Source organism: Vanessa tameamea, chromosome 6 (assembly GCF_037043105.1).
Source record: "Vanessa tameamea isolate UH-Manoa-2023 chromosome 6, ilVanTame1 primary haplotype, whole genome shotgun sequence".
NCBI classification, from domain to species: domain Eukaryota; kingdom Metazoa; phylum Arthropoda; class Insecta; order Lepidoptera; family Nymphalidae; genus Vanessa; species Vanessa tameamea.
This window is the reverse complement of record NC_087314.1, coordinates 1,566,354-1,589,260: the sequence shown is the minus strand read 5'-3', so window position 1 is coordinate 1,589,260 and position 22,907 is coordinate 1,566,354. Positions and strand designations below refer to the sequence as shown.

Below are 22,907 nucleotides of genomic sequence, written 5' to 3'. Positions count from 1 at the left end.
CCTGCACCCTGGGTTAAAACAATTCTATACACTCATCAGTTATGCTACCGGACCTGCTATACTTTATCATTGTTATCTTCGACTTGAAGGGCGAGTGAGCCAGTGTAAACACACGAACAAAGTACGTAACATCTTATTTACAGAAGTTGGTGGCGATGAAGAAATGTTTAGTATTTCTTACAGCCCCGAATTTCTATTGGCGGTGGTGACTTAATAAAGGCCCATTTGCCCATCCGGAAAATTAATTTTTTTTTTTCCTTGCAAATAATTAATTATTAGTAGCAATATCGTGTAAACGTTACCTTATTAATAGACCTCTACGTGCATAGTATTGCGCAAACTGGTTATCTAAACCGTTTATATCCATACCGCAGTTCCTTCCTTACTACTGTTACATTCCGCTCGAAAACAGTAATCAGAGAATATCAATTATTATTTTACTATAATTTACATCATTTTATATTTTAGGGTTCATTTTAAAACTTTAATGTTTATTTTGTACATAAATATTTATATGTACTTTAGCTTTTATTATTTATAGACCTGCTCTTGTCTTGGTAGCGAATTCTATAATTTGGTTGTGTGTATTGTAAAGCAGTTCGTCCTAAGCGCCTACTTCTGGTCTTCTCTGGCGGAATAAGCTCACTGAGCTCTCGTGAACACTCTCGGAAGTGCATTCTGTAAAATACAGATAAAGCGGTAACTATGCGTCCATGTTCTAAGTTTTGTAGTATTTTGCTCCCTATTAAGTTGTTAGCTTTACAATCCATACCTAACACATAAAACTAGTAATTGTTCAGGTGTCTCACCTAATTTAAGCCGCTCTTTGAAGCAATGTTTCATTTGTGGTGCCGAAGTTGAGAATGGTTGTCTCCAGACCGAGAAGATCAACTTTACATCTAAGAGTTTGTGTTATGTAATCTCGATTGAATGAAGTCTTGGTTCAGCGATATTAAGTGCTATATGGCTAACGTCGTTCGGACTCCTAACACAAAAGTTACGCTTAACCGGAAGAGAAGTTATATATATATTAATAACTAGTCACCCGCCTCTACTTTGCAGGAGTAAATAAAGACCGTTCTGTACTTACCATCTGAAATAAAATTAAAGTTCCAAATTAATCGGATTAGCAGTTTTTTCTTGAATCTGGAAAAAAAAACTTGAACTCTACATACTTGCTACCTGCTATTATTTATTTCGCTAAAAACGTCATCAATATATTGTTATAAAATAATCCAAATATAAATATTTAGAATTACTCTTTTGTAAGCAATTTCAGCATAGTTTAAGTCTTTAGATTAAATAGTGCTAGGAATATATCAATTATTTTAAAATTAGTATAATTGTCTGTTTTAATCTCATTTTCTATATATACAACGGCTGTGTTGGCATAGGGTCTATGCCGATCAGCCCCAACGTCCGGGGCTTAAAAGGGGCCGCGGACGCGTCAGGTAGGAGCTTCACGTTTCCTATTTCAGACCTGCCCCAGTCCCTGAGGAGGACGACAGTCAGGATGTCCTCATGCTACAGTACGCATAAGCGAGGAGTGTGGATGGGGCGAGATCACCTTCGTCCCCTGAAAATAGCTCCGCCGAGCAACTAGCGGAACACTGCACGGGAGGTGCCGCGCATGCTTAATATCGACACGATCCCGCAGCCTATCCGATCCGTGCCGAGGACAGCCATCGCAGTGGTTTTAGTGAATAGGAATCTCACAAATACACAATACTTGTGCGTATCGGGACGCCCGTCAGAAGTGATAATTTAATCGTTCGAAATACGGCTCACGCTGTGGGTTAGGTTAGGTTAATAGTTGGACATCGTTGAGAAATAGGAAGTCCCAGTCGACTGTGGCTTCTCGTCTACCCCAAAAGGAAGCGACGAAGGTGTCGCCTCGGCCTTCCTACGGCCCCGACGTCCGGGACATAAAAGATACAGCGTCATCTTTGGTGCCGTGGACAAATGAGGCGGGGGGCCTTGCGTGTCCTTTTTCAGAAGCCTTGAAGCGGACGGTGACCTTGCGCTACAGTACAGCACTAGTAAGGAGCATGGTAGGGCGAGGGTGGCGGCGAAATCACATTCACCAGCTGAAGAGACGCCCCCTGAGCCCCATGAACGGAGCAAAGCACGGGAAGAGCTGCGGATGCGTTATATCCATACGATCTTGCAGTCTAAACGATCCGTGCCGAAGACAGCTATCGCAGTGCTTTTAGTGGGTAAGAACAACCGAAAACTGGGAACTGGTTAACTTTATGAAATTTTATATTGCATAAAAAAAAATAAAGATCTATGCCGAATGACTTTTTAATAATAATTAGTATAATATAGTAGTATTGGTATCTATTTAAATAAGAAATTAAGTATATAATGATAATAATACAATAGTTAATAGAAGAAAACATGAAGTGATCATAGACAACTGTTACTAGTCTTTATTAATTTATACTAACATTTTTTATTACTTCATCTCTTAGTAAGTAGCTAGAAGTAGCTGCTTCGATAAGGTTATAGATGCATAGTTTTTTATTATAAATAGAGGTAAATAGCCTCTATAATATTATCCATCTGAACATATTATCTACATGTATAATATAATAAATAAGAAAGTTTAGATGGATGGATGTTTCTTACTTTTTCACGCCAAAACGACTGAACGGATATGAATGAAATTTGACATGGTGATAGATTATAGTCTTGAATAGCACATAGGTTACTTCTGTTGTGGAAAGATGAACCTAACACTTGAATCCCCCATCTCAAAGCCGAACGGATACCAGTATAATTATAACATGAACTGGCTTCGTATGGTAACATCAAATGGGATAAAAAAATGGATACTCTCTCATGGCTGCGTTGCAGTCGGATAAAAAGAAGGCGGTGGTTAATGTGTTGTAAACGTTTCCCGTTTGCAGCTGCAGTCGCTGTATGCATCATTGCACAAGCACTTTCACCGCAACTGCTAACGAGAGGTGCTAACGCGTACCGCGCGCGGCGGTGACTCATAAATTACGTATTGTTTGTTCAAGTATAAAACAATTGTCTACTCAATATTTACAAAACGACCATTAACTCATATGTCTCAAATATTTCAGTTTATTCGAAATTTAAATCCATGTAAATCGACAAACCAGTTATTTTCTTTTGTTCCATTGTTTTCCAAACATAAGCCAGAAGAATGTTTTTCCTCCAACCATATTGAAATATAATAATAATTTTACAAATGGTAATGATTTGTGCAGATCCGCTTTGGTGTCAGTCATTAAACAGTCAGTATAGAGTCAAAAACTTGTATTGCTTATGTCCGGTTATAATGGCGAGTGTGCGAGAGTCGTTACAGGCCCAAGGATCCATAACATTTTACATATGGCTCATTCGATATTGTTTCTTTTTTTTCATGGCATACATACATGGACGTACATATGGGCCACCTGATGGTAAGTGGTCACCACCTCCCATAGACAATGGCGCTGCATTCCTTACATCGCCAATGCGCCACCAACCTTGGCAACTAAGATGTTGTGTCCCTTGTGCCTGTAGTTACACTGGCTCACCTACCTTTGAAACCGGAACACAACAATACTAAGTACTGTTGTTTAGCGGTAGAATATTTGATGAGTGGGTTGTACCTACCCAGACGGGCTTGCACAAACCCTTACCACCAAGTAAAGTTAATTTAATCTTGTACATCATTTGTACATCGTAATCGGTTTATATTACATAAAGTGCCGGTTTCTATGGGTGAAGGTGATCACTCATCAAGTGACCTATTCCTGGCTTGCTATTCCTCGCTCCCTTAAAGAAATAAATAAAAAGTATGTTTAAAAATACAAACATATCAAAAATGGTTTTGAAAGATCAGCTGCCATGGTACGTGATTAAGTGATCTTGGAGGAATCAAATTTTTTCTCTTCGAAAATGACCCAAAAAGTATATATTTGAAAAGCGAATTAATTACTATTTTATAGTGTCTTGTAAGTGTTGTCCATCGTCAAAGAAAAAGCCTCACAGACGTAACTTCCAAAACATAGTAATTATAAAAGATTTTTAAAAAAGGCACATTTCTGCAATATTTAGTACTCTATTTACTTCTCTCTCATAGCGCGATAGCCATCGGATCCGACCATACACAGAAACCACGCACCATGACCTATGACTGTAAGAGCTTTCTGAAGCATGAGGATGTATTCTTTTACTAAACCTATACTGGATTCGAATTTACCTCGGACAAACCCGGTACACTAGCCACTAACCACTTATTATCTATCATGTTATATCATACGTTCGTCCTGATATTCACGACATTGTAAATAACTCTTTCTTGTATTCAAATACATGAGTCAACTTGAGAGAATTTTAGAAAGTTCAAGGAAAGGTTTCAAAATAAATATTATACAATAAACGGATGTTGAGAATAACGACGGGCGGTGATTATAATAGTAATATTTATAGGTTGTGGTTGTCAGATTCTATAAAACTATGGTCACTGTGGAACTCATTCCATCCTAAATAGTATTTTCAATATTATAGACTGACCTATTGGATAATTTTATCGACATAGATTTTAGACACAACATCAAGATTTAAGTTTCAATTATATAAAAAATAATAATAATAAAAGATAAATCTTAATAAGCTTTAAAAAACTATAAATTTCAACTCTAATTAAGTAAAAATCTACATCTCTATTCTACGTCTCTTCCATATTGGAGAAAAGTATCTGTTCAGAAAGAAAAAGCTTTGGTGAGCGTTATCGGTCATTTTAATTTCAAAGTATTTTTTATTATTTTTAAAATGTATCTGTACTTGACTAATAATACCATTATAATACACAGTATCATAGTAGCAATCATATTAAATGTAAAATTTATAAGTTTTATCATTAAATTTCGCGCTTTCAAATTGTAGCGACATCTACAGTTTCCGTCATAAAATAATATCAACTGTATACACGGTAAGCGACATCTAGCAAACGTAAATTTTATTGGATTACAAGTAGATGGCGTTACAAAGGATGTATAAACGTATTTTCTAAAAATAACACTAGAGTTCGTTTAAAGCGCTATATTTAGTTTTTAGACATTTGACAAAAAAGATGGCAGCGATTGCCGTCTGCTGTCCTACGGATTTATTGCGAAAATGGCGCATTATGTGATATTTTCACAATTTTTATCAATTATAAGTGAAAATTTGTGTAGTGCTGCTATGTGATGTTGTGTTAATTTACATGAATGACAGTGTTACTCGTGTGATAATAAGACTTCGACATTCTTTGGGATATTGGATTACACATAAAATAAAGGTATTTAACTCCTACGCTTAAAATATTATTACTATAGAATAACTAGTAATCTTTATGCATTCGTAATTATGTGATCGGAAACTTATGCTTGGAACCGTTACATAAGATTATGAGCACCATAAAGGCTGGATACTAATATATTAAGAAATTTCGAGTATTGATATGGTATGCAGTTTTAGGGTTCGTGGAATTTATGTACGTGCCTTCTGTTGAATCGAGGCAGGAGTCATGAACGTCGTGAGTTATTGGATGCCTTAGCGAGCTTACATGACATCAGCAGGCGATACCAAGTGCTGTAAACATTTGGGTTTATGAATCATCCGACGGCATTATCGTCCCGAAAAAAGTGTATTTTTAACATTTTATTGAAAGCATCGCTCAAGTACTAAATACTCTTACTCAGTAGGTTCTTTTAGTTTTAATATAAACTACCTAGTTAAGATTATTTAATTTTGGCTTGAGACAGGAACTTAAGGTATTTCATAAAAAGAAGAATTACAATTTAAAATTTTACGATTTTAATGCAAAGTAGTGATTTAACTATAACATTTTTTTTTTATTAATCTACTAACATAATAACAAACCCTTTTTAATCTGTTGCTTTCACAACAGGATAATAATTCCAATAGAAAGTTAATTCAAACTCTCAAAACAAATGTCTGTCCTTGGCTATTTGTGCACCAGTTATATTCTTATAATAAAATGGAAACTGGGTCTGTAGTTTTAATTTAAACTTCCTAAATTTCCGAGCATAGATTTCATGACATAGATTTATGACCAGGTCGAAATAATTAAGATCAGTAGAGTAGAAAAAACACAAGATGTTTATTTATTAACAAAAAAAATACATTTTACATTAAACCCTATTAATGATCTCACCTCTTATGGAGAATTGTTGGAGATAAGCTCTCTATACGGCGAGTTTGTGGATACAAATGAATTCAGCTGAATTTCATCAATCACATGCGTGTTTCTTCTGATTATTCCCTTCAAACCGAACATACATATAGTTACATTTGATTTCAAGACAGATTCCTTTTTTAAAGATCCACAGGTGTTTTTTGTTTCATTGTGAAGTCTCACAACTTAAATTAGTATTATATTGTCTTTATGTGTGAGAATTTAAGCCGGAAAAGCTTGATAAAATATATTTATTTTCTGTGCAAATTATTCCCAAAGTTAGTCTAGAAGAATGTGCTGTTTGAATTTTTCCTATGTTATTTATATTCTTTGGATTGTGCACCAAAGCATATTGTATGGTGGAAAACATTCATAATTGTTGATTGTGTTTATAGATAATAATGTGGTTTTGTACTAAAATTAAATATATATTAAAAAAAAATTGCTACAATGTCAACAAAGCCTTTTATGTATTACTTTGTAAATTAAAATAAATGCAAGTACTTAAGAGCGTAGTTTGTAAGCGTGGGAATTAATTTTAGAACACACACATAGGTACTTTTCAATAATACAGTTGCATTGTGCAGTGTATCGTACGCATCCCCGGAGATAATCAGTTGCTTGTTTTCGGTGCAACGAATAAATTAAATTTTCATTGCGCGTTCATAACGTAGGATTTATAAAAATACATTTAATTACGAGTAATGTATTAGCTATAAGGTTGTCACTCGCAAACGCAATTATAAATTATTTGTTAGCATAGGGTGCGGTCAGAGTGCATTAAGATGCCAAATATTCATTATGATTTTTATTGTTTCAACTGCTTTCGTCTAACTAAATAATAATAATTATTTTCTTGATATTTTAAGGTTGGTAGATATACCGAATTAAATTAAAGTAAAGACACATTAAATAATCACTTCTTAAATATTATATATATATATAACGAAGTTAAATATAATTTTTTTCAATACTCTATTTTTAAGTAAAATATTCGAAAAAAATATTTAAAATCAACTTCTCGTCCATTTCGGTACAAATACTATTTTTCATAGTGAGCAATTCGGTTTTACAAGAGGTCGCTCGACAACTGATGCGAGAATAGCACTTCTTAAACATATTTACGATGCTTGACAAAAATCACAAAATGCTATTGGAGTATTCTGTGATTTGTCTAAAGCATTTGATTGTGTAGAACACGAGACGCTTCTTTATAAGCTCAAATACTACGGTATTAAAGGTAAAGCTCTTGATCTCATTGCTTCATATTTAAGTCAAAGAGTCCAGCAAGTTTTCATTAATGGCATAAAGTTTTCTGGATCTACGTTATAAATGAATGTTCCACAAGGATCAATTTTGGGTCCCTTTCTATTTCTACTATATATAAATGATCTTCCTTTCTATGTTAAAGGTATTTGTGTTATAATGTTGTTTGCTGACGATACTTCACTGATTTTTAAGGTAGACAGGAAAAAACTGACTATGACGATGTGAACGGTGCATTATCACAGATACACGATTGGTTTACAGTAAATAATTTAGTTTTGAATACTCAAAAAACGAAATGTGTAGTTTTTACCCTACCAAAGTTTAGAAAGCAAAATTATAATATATCTTTAAATGGTGGCCGTCTTGATGTACCCAATATTACGGTTTTTTTTTGGGAATAGCATTGGATTCCAAACTTCAGTGGAGTCCTCATTTATCGTCCCTGACAGAAAGACTCAGCTCCGCAGCATAAAAATTAACAATTGTGTCCCACGACACTCGCGCCCCACCCTTATGCTAACTTGTCTATGTGTGCGTAGACGTTTTGCGAAATTATAAGAGTCGGCTCGAAATAAAAATTGACGTGCTCTCACCTTGGGCTCTGGGGAGGGACTGAAAATTTATTGACAGCGATGTCGAATAATAAGTCAAAACCGTCAAATTATTTTCTCCATACTAAAATGTATGGACGACGAATGCCAAAAAGTAAGCAATATTTAAATAAAAATTACTATAATATTGTGAGATATAATAGAAATTGAACACGGTGAACTTATTATTTACACTTTCGTGTTCCCATTTAACCAAAAATACATGTATAAACTAGCCGCTAAATAGCTTAAAAAATGTTAATAGAAAAGGTCGATTTCAGTGTTTGGAGTGATGTTGACGATTAATTTACCAGGTTATTGATACAAATTTTATAAATATCATGCGGTGAAACTTGAGATCTATCTATTGAGATACTGAATGTATTTTTTTATCCATAACCAATGCTCCAGTTTTAAGATATTTTAAAAATAGTAAGCGCTATTTTGGCGTTCCGCAAGGACTGTCCTCTTAATATACATAATTTCAGATTTAGAACTGAATTAAACTTTTGTTTGATTTTAAATGAGATGGTTTAATTTTGCCTTTATTATTCTGGCAACTCATATTTTGTTACTTTCAATGGTTTATAGAATGATTTGGAGTAACATTTTAAAATGTTGAATATAAATCTTTCAGCTGCATTAATGAAATAATTTCTTATTCATGTATATAGATATGACATTTTCTAATGTTAAAAGAAAAATAGTTAAAATGAAATTACATGTTTTGAATTGATTAATTTTGGAATTTTGATTGATTTTGGTAAAAGAAGGACATCCTTAATTTATTGGGGGGGTGTTTTAATTTCTTGTATTTATCAAATATGCACAACACGCGAGGAAGCGTGGGCGCGTTACGATGTATATATACCGGTAATCTGTAGAGTGGTATTCTATTCCTTGCCTAAATATTCTATACGATACAATTTGCGCAACAAATGACGTGAGCAGGAAAGAATTGACATGCAGGCAAGCAGGCTATTTGCTTTGCGTTGAATTGCTTATCAAGAATTTCGAAAAAAAAATGGCCTACGGCGCAACAGGATGTGTAGCGGCTTCGCCTCGTGTAACAGTCTGTACCTGACCCCCTCTGCTGTACAGGATGCTCCCTCGCGCTTTCATTTTCTTAAAAAACACTAAGGGGTAAAACAGAGCAAAATGCATTTATTTAATACACATTGTGTATTAGCAATTACTCTACACAATCCCTAAGAATTGTCTTAATCACTTAGGTAAAGTTATAATGGTAATTCATAATATTTCATACATTACTTACATGTTTTAGGTATTCTATACTTTGCCTAGGTGTTGTATAGAATACCTGAATTATACAGATTGCCGCTAACATATACATTGCGAATGAGAACTGACCATGAGCTTGCTGTATGACTTGATTGAGGAACTACTATTATTGTTGATAACCGTCTTTATTGAAAAAGAATACCTTAAATTCCGCCTGTATAGAGTTCGCTTAATACATGTATATTTATGTACAAACTCACAAAAAATTATGTGGAAAAATAAAATTGTGCATTTGTTTACAGTATTACTAGAGTACCTAGCACTTTAGCGCAATATTCACGTATTTTTTTCCATTATTTTTAACTATTTATTAGTACAATAGAGTTACGTAAAGTTATTCTAATTCATTATATTCGAAGCCAACCGAATGGTTCTAAGCCAATGATTTTTAAGAATGACAACAATGTCTAAAGAGAAACATCCAGGTGCGTTTTAGACGAGAATAAATTGTAATACTAATATAGTCATAATATACCAAAACTTTGAATGGGATTGCCCAGTGGTTAGAATACGTATATATTAAGCACCGTTTGCGGGTCCAAATCCAAAAAAAGGAATTTGTATGTGCTTTATTTGTCTTTATAAACGAACTCTTGCTCGGCGATGAAGGCAAACGTGAGGAAAGTTGCATGTGTCGGTTGAACATCTGCCATTCGTATATCCTATTCTATACCTATCCTCTAGTTAGCTATCTCTAAAACAATACGAGTTACTTTTATTGACAATTTCACCACTTATGAGAGATTTAACCGACTTGTCGGTGTAGTCGCAAAGACTTGACGTTCCAAGTCGGGCAATAAAACTTACTGGGTTTTTCTGTCACATCGAAGATTTTATTAGAAGTTTGCGGTATAACATTCTGTCCTTGTCCTGCGTCTGATCTCCTAGGTCTAGTTGGATTATGATAGTGGTGTTATACGTTTGCCTTATAAACATAAATCTGTTGGGTAATTGTCTATGCAGGTCCTAGGGTTTGATCACCGTAACCGAAATTCAGTCAGGAGGATGTTATGGGTTTTTGATCTAATGAATAGCATATAAGTCCGCATACCTCAAATTCAACCTCCGGGTCGATCAAAAGCTATTGTTTTTTTCGAATTCTGAGAGATTAAATAGTCCCGTGCTCGGAAAGCCTGCAAAGTATTAGTATTGCGCCAAAAGAGTTCCGGTAGTGTCAAATTTGCCGTCTCATCGGATTATGCGAGCGAAAGAATAGAACTAAAATTGCACTAAAATTTGTTCACGCAGTCTATGGTGGTGCAAGGCAAATAATGAATATTCTTTTATTTATTAGAATCAATTAATTATAATAACATATTTTTCCGTAAAATACTTTTACCAAAACTTACTTCAAATCAGTTATAATATATTTTTATCAAAAACCTCAACTAATTTCAAAAATCGACTACAAGTATTTATTCATTTTATAAGATATTATTGTGAAGAATGTTGATGTTGAAAGCGTAAGGTTGCCATTATTTGGATTTCCATGTAGAATATATTACTAAAATTATATACTTAATTTAATCAGCGAAATATAATGACTGCTTAGTTTCTTGCCGGTTCTTCTCATAAGATGGATTCAATATTCCAAAATCGTTGTACGTTTACTTATCGTAGCATTTTATTTTAATCTTTCGAAACTTTTTTAAAATTTCACCAAAGTACGTATAAATAGGTCATTTAATGATACGTATGAGTCATAATTCCGCTGATTTGACGAAATTTTACCCGATTGCTATTGAGACACCGAAAATAAAACAGCAAAATTGTTTGATTACCTAAAATATTGCGAAATTCATTGTTTTTCAATATTCGAACATCTTAAATATCAAGCAGAGATTTTCAAGTTATTAGAAGATGTGGACTGCACCGAAGTTCTGATCAAGCTGAGCAACCAGCAATTGATATCCTTAATTTCTCTGCGGCAATGGATAATAGCATAAGAAACTAGTGTAAAACAGTTAAATAATATATGTTCAGTCCCAATCCAAGCAGCACGGTTGAATAAGCTTCAGACTTTTGACCAACAGTGGAACGCGTCGTCACTGTTATTTACTTAAGACAATTTTTATACGTAGGTTGTCAGAATGTTCGCTCCATTGTTTTTTGAAAATACAGAATATAAAAATCGTTTGGCCTTATTTAAGATATATTGTTTTACGTACTCAAAAGTTATGTTTATTATGAATATTAAATTTTTATATGTAAAGTTTTACATGGAAATCTTTATTATAATCTCTGTAATTTCCTAAATCTCTCCTGTTTTTGGACGGGTATTTTTACAACTATTTTGAATAAGATCTGTATCTTAGTGATTAAGCGATTCACCCGTGCTGTGCTCAAAAACACGTCACCAGTAAAATAAAGTTCAATATTATTATGGTATTAGTCATTCTTCCTTTTTAAGAAAGAAATGAATTCTATACATTTAAAATTTTAAATACCGATTGTATTTAAATATTAGTAGGTGAATAACAAAATGCTTTCAAAATTTAATACATTGTAAATTGTTGTATTTCTCTGGCGTCACTGCAAATTGTTGATCTCCTTAAGACGAGTCATTTTAACAATTCCAATAACAATTGACAATAATAATAACAACAAAATGACGATCAAGCAAAACAATAACAAATTTTAATCTTAACTAAACAAACAAGAGACAGTAACAAGCAGCAAATGTAAGCTGAAAATTTATAAACGTTATACTTAAATCACATTTAATTTTTTTTTCCAACCGTACCGGTGCTACGGAGGTGCGAATAATGTGCAAATAATATGGTATGAGAACCTTTTAAATACTAACATCTTTATTGCATTAGTACGGTTGTCTTAAAACCTTAAGGATTTGAGATTTGGTGGTTATAAAAAAACTTCATTTAAATATTTATATGACACAAACAAATCTTTTTTGTTAAATTAAAAACACTACCAGATATTTGCATGTATTTCATATTGGTATCCGGGCACACTAAGTTCTCATGTGTTTAATTTGTGTAGGTTCAGGCAAGTGGGAAAAACAGCACGACCAATATATATACATATATGTAGCATGTATCGTATGAAATTCGACCACGGATCACTTGAGAATGTTTTTGGATAACATTGATCTCTCGTAGTTTCCGTGTTGTCATATCGTTCCTAACCCGGGCACATACATATGTCCGATAATATATTCAATCGATAACATTCGATAACAGCACTTCAAGTATTTTCATTAAATATTTATTGAATAATTGGCCTCTATCCAATAACGCTTCATTTGTTGACTCTTGCTTCAATGCAATTACTTGGTTTTATCACATCTGAAATCAAAAACGTGTTTCCGAAAACTGTTAACATTAATTCATTTTAATCGTGGTAATATAATAACATTTTAGGATAGAACGAAGGATAAATAAATATACACCAAGTTTCTGAATTTGAATTATACTACAATAAATATAGTCTCCGTGACGACATTACTTACTCTTTAAAGATAGACACAAATACTAAATATAATTTACAATCTTGATTTAGTGTAAAATGCAATGTTGAGTCAGCAGCATGGAATTATGTTCTATATTCGTTACACTCACTAGTCCAAAGTTCTAGACTATGCCAAATTATAAAGTTTTACGACAAAAATACGTACGTTAGGAACTGCGTCGTCTCATTGTTACGTTACTTTAGCGGGCAGGCACGGGCTAATATTTGCGACATATGTATCGACAATTATCGTACGACTAGTTTTATTTCGTTAGTTTTGAAGTATCTGGGTGTAATCCGTGGCTCGTGAATTTTTTAATGCTATTAAAATTAAAGTTGAATATTTATTCCATCGATTTTTGTGAGAGAAAAATATATGTTGAACGTGTATTTAAAATTAATTCGTAAAGTACCCAAAGATTTTTTAGCCGACTTAAAAAAGATAAAGGTTGGTCGTCATCTTGTCGATTTTGAATGGATTTCAATGATTATTTTTATTGGATAGTTATACATTAAGGTATAACTAGGAATTTTCGGGTGGTCCCGAAAATTAATCATTTGAGCAGTTTGCTTAAGATTCGACGTTCCATATTTAATATAGAATCTTCAATACAATTAAATCGCCATAGCTTGTATATTAGCTTTATAATTTCTCTTCTAATTATAGTCTAAAGAATTATCAGTTCGTATTGAATTACTTAGACCTTACTTTGCCTACAAATTACTTTTTACGGATTTTTACTTTTCATTAGAGCACCTAACGAAACATCTTCGGTAAGAGTGGGAATATTTCTTTTTTATTGTTATTGTTCAGCGTTGCGAATTAATTGCGATTGCGATTAAATTATTTTTTCTGACGCAAGCTCTTTGGCGTTTTTTATGCCAAATTAATTATTATTAGAAAAAAAAGAAAATGTAGCCAATTAAAATAATGTCTAATACCGCTTTAAATTTCAACCAGAAAATCAGACATAAATAAAATGATATGTACCATTTTAGAAATCTACATCTTGAATACTGTTTTTGTGTTTCAATTTAAATTAGGTTTATTGCATGTAGTCCGTGTTAGTAGGAATCGTAGGCGAACTAAGTGCGAATAGTTGATTGGAGGTTATTCAACTGGTGAGTGGACAGAAATAGCGCGATCACTCGCGGCATCTCGCGTACCTCTGATGACGCCGCGCTGCCGCCATCGACTTTGGGACAAGCCGTGCTTCCGGGATACAACGGTAGTTCAATATTAAATCATTAACGTTCACGCGACGATTTATTATTATCGCTCCTTAGTCCACCATAGCTTGACAGACACAACTTGCTCTTTATTTTCAATCGATTTTCGGAGATATATTCAGCATACAGCCAGAAATGTCATCATTCGTTTAAATTTAGTATATTTCTTCGCAAACGGATGAAATAAAGTAATAAACACGAATGTCGGGCAATATATCCGTTTAGAAGTCGAGATTACGCTTCGTCTTCAATGTATCGCCGGTCGGTGGCAAGCGGCGGCGGTTCGGCTGCGGCACTACCGTTCGGCAGAACGTGATATTTATAGAGGCGCCGAGACGCCGGCCTCACACTATCCCGCATATTAATTGGCTACTTGCGCCGCATTTTTCAGGACGACCGCTCACATGACGCCAATGCCATTGAAAAGGCCACGCGGGCTGATAAACATTGACACTTTTATTGCTAAGCATTTTTTATAGAATATCGAAATTAAAGAAGATCTATTCTTCTTAATGTTGAATGTCGTTTTATGTTCAACATACATAACTGGCTGATCCATGTAATAGTTTGAAATGCATTTTTTTAAGAATATCGTAAGTTAATTATTGACGGCGAAATGTCGATCAGAAGGTATTTAACGAAGCTAATTTATGTAGCAATTTTGCATGATGAATTATGCCGAAGCATTCACACTAACGCAATTCATCCGGGTAACCGACCGCCCTACTTCCTCGTAGCGTTTAATTTGTTTTTATTACATTCTGTATAACAACAGAGCTATTTTTCTCAAACGATTCCGGGTAAATATCTTATAAATTAGAATGATTTTATGAAAGTGGAATTATGAGGCTAATTAACATGAAAAAACCTTACGACCATGATATACGATGATATGGTTTGATTTGAGACATTTACAAGTTAGACGATTGTATTTACATTATGCTATCGTTTGAGCGTTTAGGATTATTAATAATAATTATGATGTCAAAGACACGAATAAAAAAATCTTGAGCACGATTTAAAAAAAAATATGCTTCGAATAACTGTCACTAGTCAAGTCACGATAAGCTTTTTATAAAAAAATGCATTGCTCGATTGATTTGTAAATACCGTTAATCAATCAGTAATAAATTCCAATCTTATTTGAATCAATAGAATATGGAATATTTTGAACAATAAAATTACTAATAATATAATACATATTTATATAAATTATTTAAATAAAAATATTATACATATAATTTAATCATTGTTTTCTCTCTTTTAGTCATCATTGATTTGACATTCGAAAGAAGAAGACACAGCATTCCTTAATCCGAATATTACCAGCCACGTGTGGGTATTGAGTTTTATGTATGATAAGAACATATTTAACAAAGAGTGACAAGGAAAATGAAATAGTCACCACTGACGAAAATAGCAAACAGATTCTTATTGTGTCGGATTCAATGTCAAGTTTTGTAGAAAATGTAGACAATCTCAATAAAAAAATAGTTTTAAGATGTTCTCTTTTAGGGTTCTGTAAGTAAGGGGAAAATAGAACACTTAATATTTTCTTAAATCAGAGGTTGGGGCTTTAACTATTGGGTACGTTTAATAACAATTTAGAATTTTTCTGTTTTAAATGTTATTTACCGGTATTAAAATTCTTCTAGTCTGATAACGTTTATTGTTACTAAATTGAGTGTTCTTCGACAAAGGTGCTATATTTTTTTAAATCGTGTCGACTCGTATGAATAAGTATCCCCCTTCTTTCGTATCAAGACTATTGTTAGATTGTTAGAGGGGCTAGACAAAGTCATTCGACAATTGTCGAAGCGATTTCGAACCTCGCTCTCGTCTAAATTATTCAATTCAATGCATCAAGTTCTAGTTACATGATAAACCATAATATACGTATAATATATAAATTTATATCTATAATAATGTTATTTCCATATATTTTGGTCTACACGGCCACAGAGGATCTTTACGGACTTTTCATCAGCGTAATGAGAGAGAAAACTGTCATTCAATGTACTCAATCGAATATTGTCCAAACTATAACCGATATACTAAAACTTGATAATAAGCAATTTAATTTATACTCATATGCTTTTGATACCTACGAAAATTGGTTTTATTACCCCCTGAAAGATGATACCAAAAGGTTGCTAAACATTATAAATATTCTAGTTTTTCCTAATCCAATTGGAATAACTTACGAGTTTGTCTTTAAGCGTATTAATACATTTTCGTCTCGTAAATTTTATTTTAAAACGTTTCATATTTTTCAAATTATCGGCTGAAGAATTAATTTTATCAATACTCTTTTATTAAAGTGGTTGCTAAGGCTCGCCCACACTCGAGACTTGGATTTACACTCAGGGGTCAGGCACCTCTTGTTGTAAAATCGATTATAAGGAATTTTGGATTATCATTCTATATTAACATATAAAACGACACGCTTTAAAAGGATTTCAAGTACAAAAAGGTTTATTTCGATAAAAACTTGATATAAAAGACAAATTTATTTATTTTTCCTATTATTATTTTAATTTAAAAAAAGTCTATTTTGTAGTATTATCAACATTTTAGTTATATATAAATCATATAATACCATTAGGAACGCTTACAACTCCGTTTGCGTCAGTATCGTTACATAAATTTTTTGCACACAATTCGATCTTGAAGTTACGTAAATCCAGCGCGCCGCGCTTAATAAAAGTATTGTAGCTGATAAACAATGCTGTAACACCTGAATAACAATGTATTATGTTGTTATATGTATAATTTACACTACGAAAGATTAATTTCATGAAAGTCTTTATTAACTTAATAAACGGCAATTTCTACATATTATACGTGCGAAAGTAACTCCGTCTGTCTATCTATCTGTTGCTCTTTCACGGCCAAGCCACTTTATCGAATTTATGAATTTTGGTATGAAGCACGCTTGAAGTCCAAGGAAGGACACTCAGGCTACTTTATCTGTCTAGCATAATATATATATATAGACAACATAGAAAATTTAAACTTCGTATTGTATTGTAGACACGCACCAAAAAAAATTGTCTACGTGAAACTTCCTCAAATCGGACCGTTCAGAACCGTTCAGTAATACAAATAGATTAGAGAAAAATATATTTTTCAACTTTCTATTGTCTGCAGACAAATTTTTACACGATTTTATTTAACTTGCAATGTTTGTTAGTTTTTTCAAGTCATGTCAAGCCAGCCGTATTAGAACGACTTCCTCTTAATCTACCGATTTATCATTTTATATAACTAATTCAGTTTCGGCGACAATGCATTTTTATTGTAAGCATGACCCGATTCTACACCCAGGATTGACTCGAGACGAAGGAACTCCTTACCTATTAACTAACCAAGCCAATTAAGCTATTTTATGTTATTGTTTATTTATTTATTAAGATTCACCAGTGGTAATTACACTGTTAAAGTAATAATTATGCTAAGTTACAAAGTTCTTATTGCTAAATGCATTACCTTTTAAGGTGAATACCGCATGCGAAAATAAGTGTGAGATAGTTATACATAAAAACAACAATTCTATGATCCTATGAAATTAAACAAATAAACAAAATCTACCAAACATATCAAATTGTTACATATAATTATTTATTTATAATATAGTTTTTTACATTTTTACGAAACTTTGGCAACGAATCTTTTACGTTATATATTAATGTTCCGAGTTCTCTAAATCTCTTCTAGGTACTAGTTTATGGTTTATATTTAATGCTTATAAGGTGATTTCGGCTTAAAACGAAGATGTATATTAAAAATCAAAATTATTATGTTATTAGGATTTATCATAGATTTAACATAATGGTAAAGTTATTAACGAATTTCACTACAATGTATATATCCGATATGTAATAGCGGGCGAGTCATATGAGCGAGTTAATTATAATTAATTCGATACCAGAAACAATCCCGTGGGCCTTCTAACGGTCTATTATGTAAAATGTAGACGGGCCGTTCCGGTTCCGTATGTCCTAATCACTTAAGTAATTAAAATGAACATGCAACCAGGTTGTTAGTTATGCTGTCAAACATAACACATCAATTAACGTCTATTTCTCGCGTCGTTACGCAGTAACTTAAAAAAATACTAAATTGTTAAATTGTTAAAGAACAAATATTCGTGAATAAAAATAATGTATTGCATTTAATCAAAGAATTTCTTATGTACACTTGTAATGTATACACAGCCTGTAACTCTCTGAACCTAAAAATGAAAAAAATAAAGTTTAGGAAACTTTATGTTTTATTTAGCGACATAATTAATTAAAATATATATAATATGTTGTTGCATAACTCCTTTCGAACTTTATCGAAAAAATCAAAGCCGTTTTTGGTGGAAATACTTACTGTGGCATAATGTCATCCGACACTAAACGGTTTCCAACACTGCAGACAAGAATAAATGAGTCACATGAATAATAATCAGCGGTACTTTGTTGGAGTCGAAAGTCCAAGTCAAAATCTTTATGTCAAAAATCTACCAAAGGTTCGGCAAAAAGACATCAAATCTGAGTTGAACGCAATTCAACAAATTCTGTGCTAAATCCGTATCAAGTAATCGTGTCACTTTCTTCTTCATAAATTAAGAATATTAGCCAAACCGTATTTCCTAAAAACATATAATTTGAAATAAATTAAATGATATTTTATTTCTGTAATTGTAATTCCATTGAAAAAATTTGTTATTCTATTGAATCTTAGAACATAAATAAACCAGAACCATTTTTGAAAGCAATGACCTTATTATACATTTCTTTCATCGCGCTAATTCTTCACACGCTGTCTACTAGTGAAAAGTACGTTGTAAAATAAATATTTGTGTGTTTAAATTAGTATGTAGGTACACCGCCCACCCGATTTAACAAAGGTGTAATTTTGTCATTAAAAACTGTACTTTCACTTATGAAGTGGTCATATGTATTGAAAGAAAACTTGGATTCTGCATCAGTTCAAGTTATTAGACTCTTGGTAGTAAATGATATACTTATGTATTAAACTACGTTTTTCCCGCGACTTCCGCGTGGTTTTCAATTTGTAAAAACGACTCGCGCGTCACCTGTTCTATAATTGTTGTACTAATTCGGAAACCTTGGCGAGCGTGCGCACAACTGACCGAAGTTCCGTCTCATGCGAACGAATTATATTGGAATACATATAGGGTAGATTCGCGGCAAGATTTTTTAGATTCTTCTTAAATTAAATAACAAGTTTGTGTATATAGCGCAAGAACCTTCCGCCCCAATGGCCGCAATTTCCCAGACCTGTTATTGTGTGAAACATCAAAGTTGCTTTAAATAATGAATATAAGGAAAAGTTAGAAAATTTAGACATTTCGTGACATTTGCTATGAAACTAAAATGAACGAAACAGTATAAAATAATCACAAAATCAAATACGTTGACAACGAAAATTGACCATAAGACAAATGTGTCGAGCTACATACAGTCAACTTTTTAATAGAAATGTATTCGTCAGAATTTTCAGTAGTTCAGGCGAATGTATACGGCAAACTTCTGAAGATCGATCATAAAATTGGCCCATTACGATAACATCTATATTAATAATTATATGGCTGTCTAAATTTCGTAATAACATTCGATATTTTATAAGAAAAGTAAATGCCAAATATATTATGTAATTAAATTTCGATTAATTAAGGCAGTACATTACGAGTTGAGTCATTAGAGCGATACACGCGAATGGAATAATCAAACGTAACTTTCTGTTATGAAGACCATACAATTATCATAGATATTTTTATAAATTTCGAAATAAATCGTTAAAAGTAAATACATATAGCTTATTAACAATTTCTTAAACGAACAATTATTAATAATTTAGCAAAAGCAGAAGTTGTAATATTTTTATTACCTAAAAAGTTCATTCTTAGTAAGAAAATCTAGTTTATTAAAAGGACCGTTATTATCAAAAGTGTAATCAGTTTTTTTCTTTACAGGCAAAATGGTGGTGGGCGAGAGTAAGCGTACTGCAAATATCATGGACGGGATCGAAAACACGGGGGACGTCCGCCTCCACGACCACCGGCTTCGGCTCAAACAAAGGTATAACAAAATATCATTTTCATTACATGTTAAAGGCGGCCAGGAGTAGTTCATAATTTATATATAATAATGCTATATCCATATAAGCGGGTTAATTATAATATTGACAAATCCAATAGTTGTATCTTGCTTTCTCTTAAATGTACACCGAGCTAAATTATAATCCCGTTTCTTAATTTCTTCTTCTTAAAGGTTGTAATTGTAATATTTTGTAAATCGTTTTCGATTACAGTATAAAATAGCCGAGAAAACGTTGAATAATTTGACTATTATTACAATCGTTCGCCGTCGTGGTGAGCCACTGACCGCATTTTAAAGTTTCGATTTATTGCACCTACGCTTGGCTTCTCCGATAATCTGTGGGTGGGAAGGTTTAAATGACGTCATTGAGGACTTCCAACCTTTCCATTTTTATGTATATATTTTAATGGAACTAGGTAAAGGTTAAATGGAATATGATCAATCCTATATATATATATGCGTAGCCAGGTAGGCGTAGATCATAGTACACCCCTCCAGAATATAACAAAATTACCACATACAGAAGAGAATACAGATCGAAAATAATTAAATCAAAATTTGATAAGTCGATGAGGAAAACTGACTTTAAAGTAACACAAGATGCAATGTAAAGTGAAAGTTGACTCAATTGTTTTTATATGAACTACAAAACTGGAGTCAAAAAATCCAAGCGTCAAACATAACCTCTTTCTTTTTTTAAAGTCGGTTAAAGAATGGACAACTAAAATAGGAAAATTGACTAAAGACGAGCAATAATTATTTTGTCAATATTAAACTAGGGGTATAAATTCCTGGTTGTCTAGGGATAGAGCCTATATGTACCTATTTGCATGACCCTGCCTAAATCCAAAGGATGGCGGCCTTTAGTTTATTGTCTTATAGTGAAGTCATATCATATTTTTACGAAGGAGGATAAATTGTATTAAAAAAATTCCGCGAAAGTGCATTAGGAATAATGAAATTGTTTGTTCTATGGCTTCTAATACTGCGAACTGAGTACGGATTATTTATACGCGCATTTGTCATATTCACTAGCTTCACCCAATACCTACACAAAAATATACCATGCTAATGAGTTCAGTTAAATCCTAACAATTATATTTCAATCAAATAATGTCAATTATTTATTTTTTAGAATTTAAATAATTTCTTGTATAAATTTTGTAAGGAATGAGGTCGTTTCCCTTATGCAAAATAAACTTGTTTAAAAACTTAACCTTCAATTTACTGCGGCTACTTTTACAAACTTACTACATACAGGCGCGTTAGATTTACATATGTAAAATCCTTTTAATACTAACTTTAGTTTAGTAGGTATAAGCAGGTAGGCAAACGTTAAAGTTGCTCTGAATATCAAGTCGCGTCAGACAATCGTCAATAGGTTGTCTCGCTGGTTACGCCCATTTTATTGCCGTAGTTAATTCGCTGTCGGAAATATTTCGCTTTCGTTTTACGTTATCATTGAATAGAAATAATAATACAAGTAAAACACTTTTTATATGAATGTGTGTATGGTAATATTCAATTGAAAATTTGTATGGATGTTTAAAGAGTAAATCCCTGAGTTTCTCTCTATCACGGCTATGCATACTTTGTGGTGCGATTTGGATCACATAAATTATTCTATACTTACCGACAGCCAGACTATTTATACCTATTCTACCCTACTCTGATGTTTGGAACGTCTGATCGTATCTATTTCCCTTGAGTTTTATAAGCTAGGGCGTTTCAGATGCAGGTTGACATTAGAGTAGATGTTCTCGATGTTATTGTGATATAAATAAATGTCCTCATTTAAGTAGTAGGCTGTAAATGTCCCACTGTTGGGCTAAGGTCTCCTCTCGTTTCGAGCAGAAGGTTTCAGGGCTCATTCCATCAGACTGCTTTAAATCGTTTTTGTTGGATAATAACAGATGTTAATCCGAAAGATTCGGACTTTCTAAAGAAGTTTTCCTTCACCACCGAACTCGAGAATAATTATAAACATAAATTGAAACTTATCACTGTATTGTTAATAATATTGTACACGTAATTTGTCAAATTGTAGACATTTCTACATCGCGATGGCAAGATTCGCGAACTGTTTTATATAGCGCTATGAATTTTTTTTTAATGAACATGGTCAACCAGTGGCATGAATGAACCTAATAGTTTTATTAGTAAAACATTAGTGTTGTGGAGCATCCTTAGGATCGAATTAGCTAGATGTTCAAATATTTACATAGTAAACTGATAAAATTCTTCGCCCGCTTGATTGTTGCATTATATCGTATAGTTATATAAATCTAGCATCTATGATACAATATTTCGTTTCAATTCACACCTTATCGACTATTCTATTCATTAAAGTAAACACGCTTTTTATTGGATGTATATTGTATAGTAAGTTTGTTATGCTCTTGTTTGTTAATAAATATTGCTTTATGTAGAATTTATCAGGCGTATTTACAATGTGAACGGTTTAACATATATTATATAGTTTAAACGTTATATGAAGCATATATATAATATTATGTTTGTTTCACTCTGCGGCAGTTAAGTTCGAGTTCAGTTTTCCTCAAATAAATTTTATCTGCAGGAAAACCTATCCTATAAAACTATAAGCACCTATAAAATAAATGTTATTTTAACACAGTCTTATTTAAAATCATGGAGGCACATCAAATTACTACTCTAAACAATAAAAAGATACGACAAAAGGACGCGTAATAATATTATTTATTAATTATTATGTAA

General features: G+C 32.8%; 1 protein-coding gene across 1 annotated transcript in view; it reads left to right on the top strand.

Moving 5' to 3' along the window:
• The first annotated feature begins 5,063 nt into the window (after positions 1–5,063).
• Nuak (Nuak family kinase) overlaps positions 5,064–22,907 on the top strand; it is a 36,576-nt gene continuing 18,732 nt past the window's right edge. The window contains exons 1-2 of the mRNA XM_064215160.1: positions 5,064–5,299; positions 20,045–20,150. Coding sequence (XP_064071230.1) covers positions 20,050–20,150 — 101 coding nt within the window. The 5' untranslated portion in view covers positions 5,064–5,299; positions 20,045–20,049. The remainder of the gene's footprint in view (positions 5,300–20,044; positions 20,151–22,907) is intronic.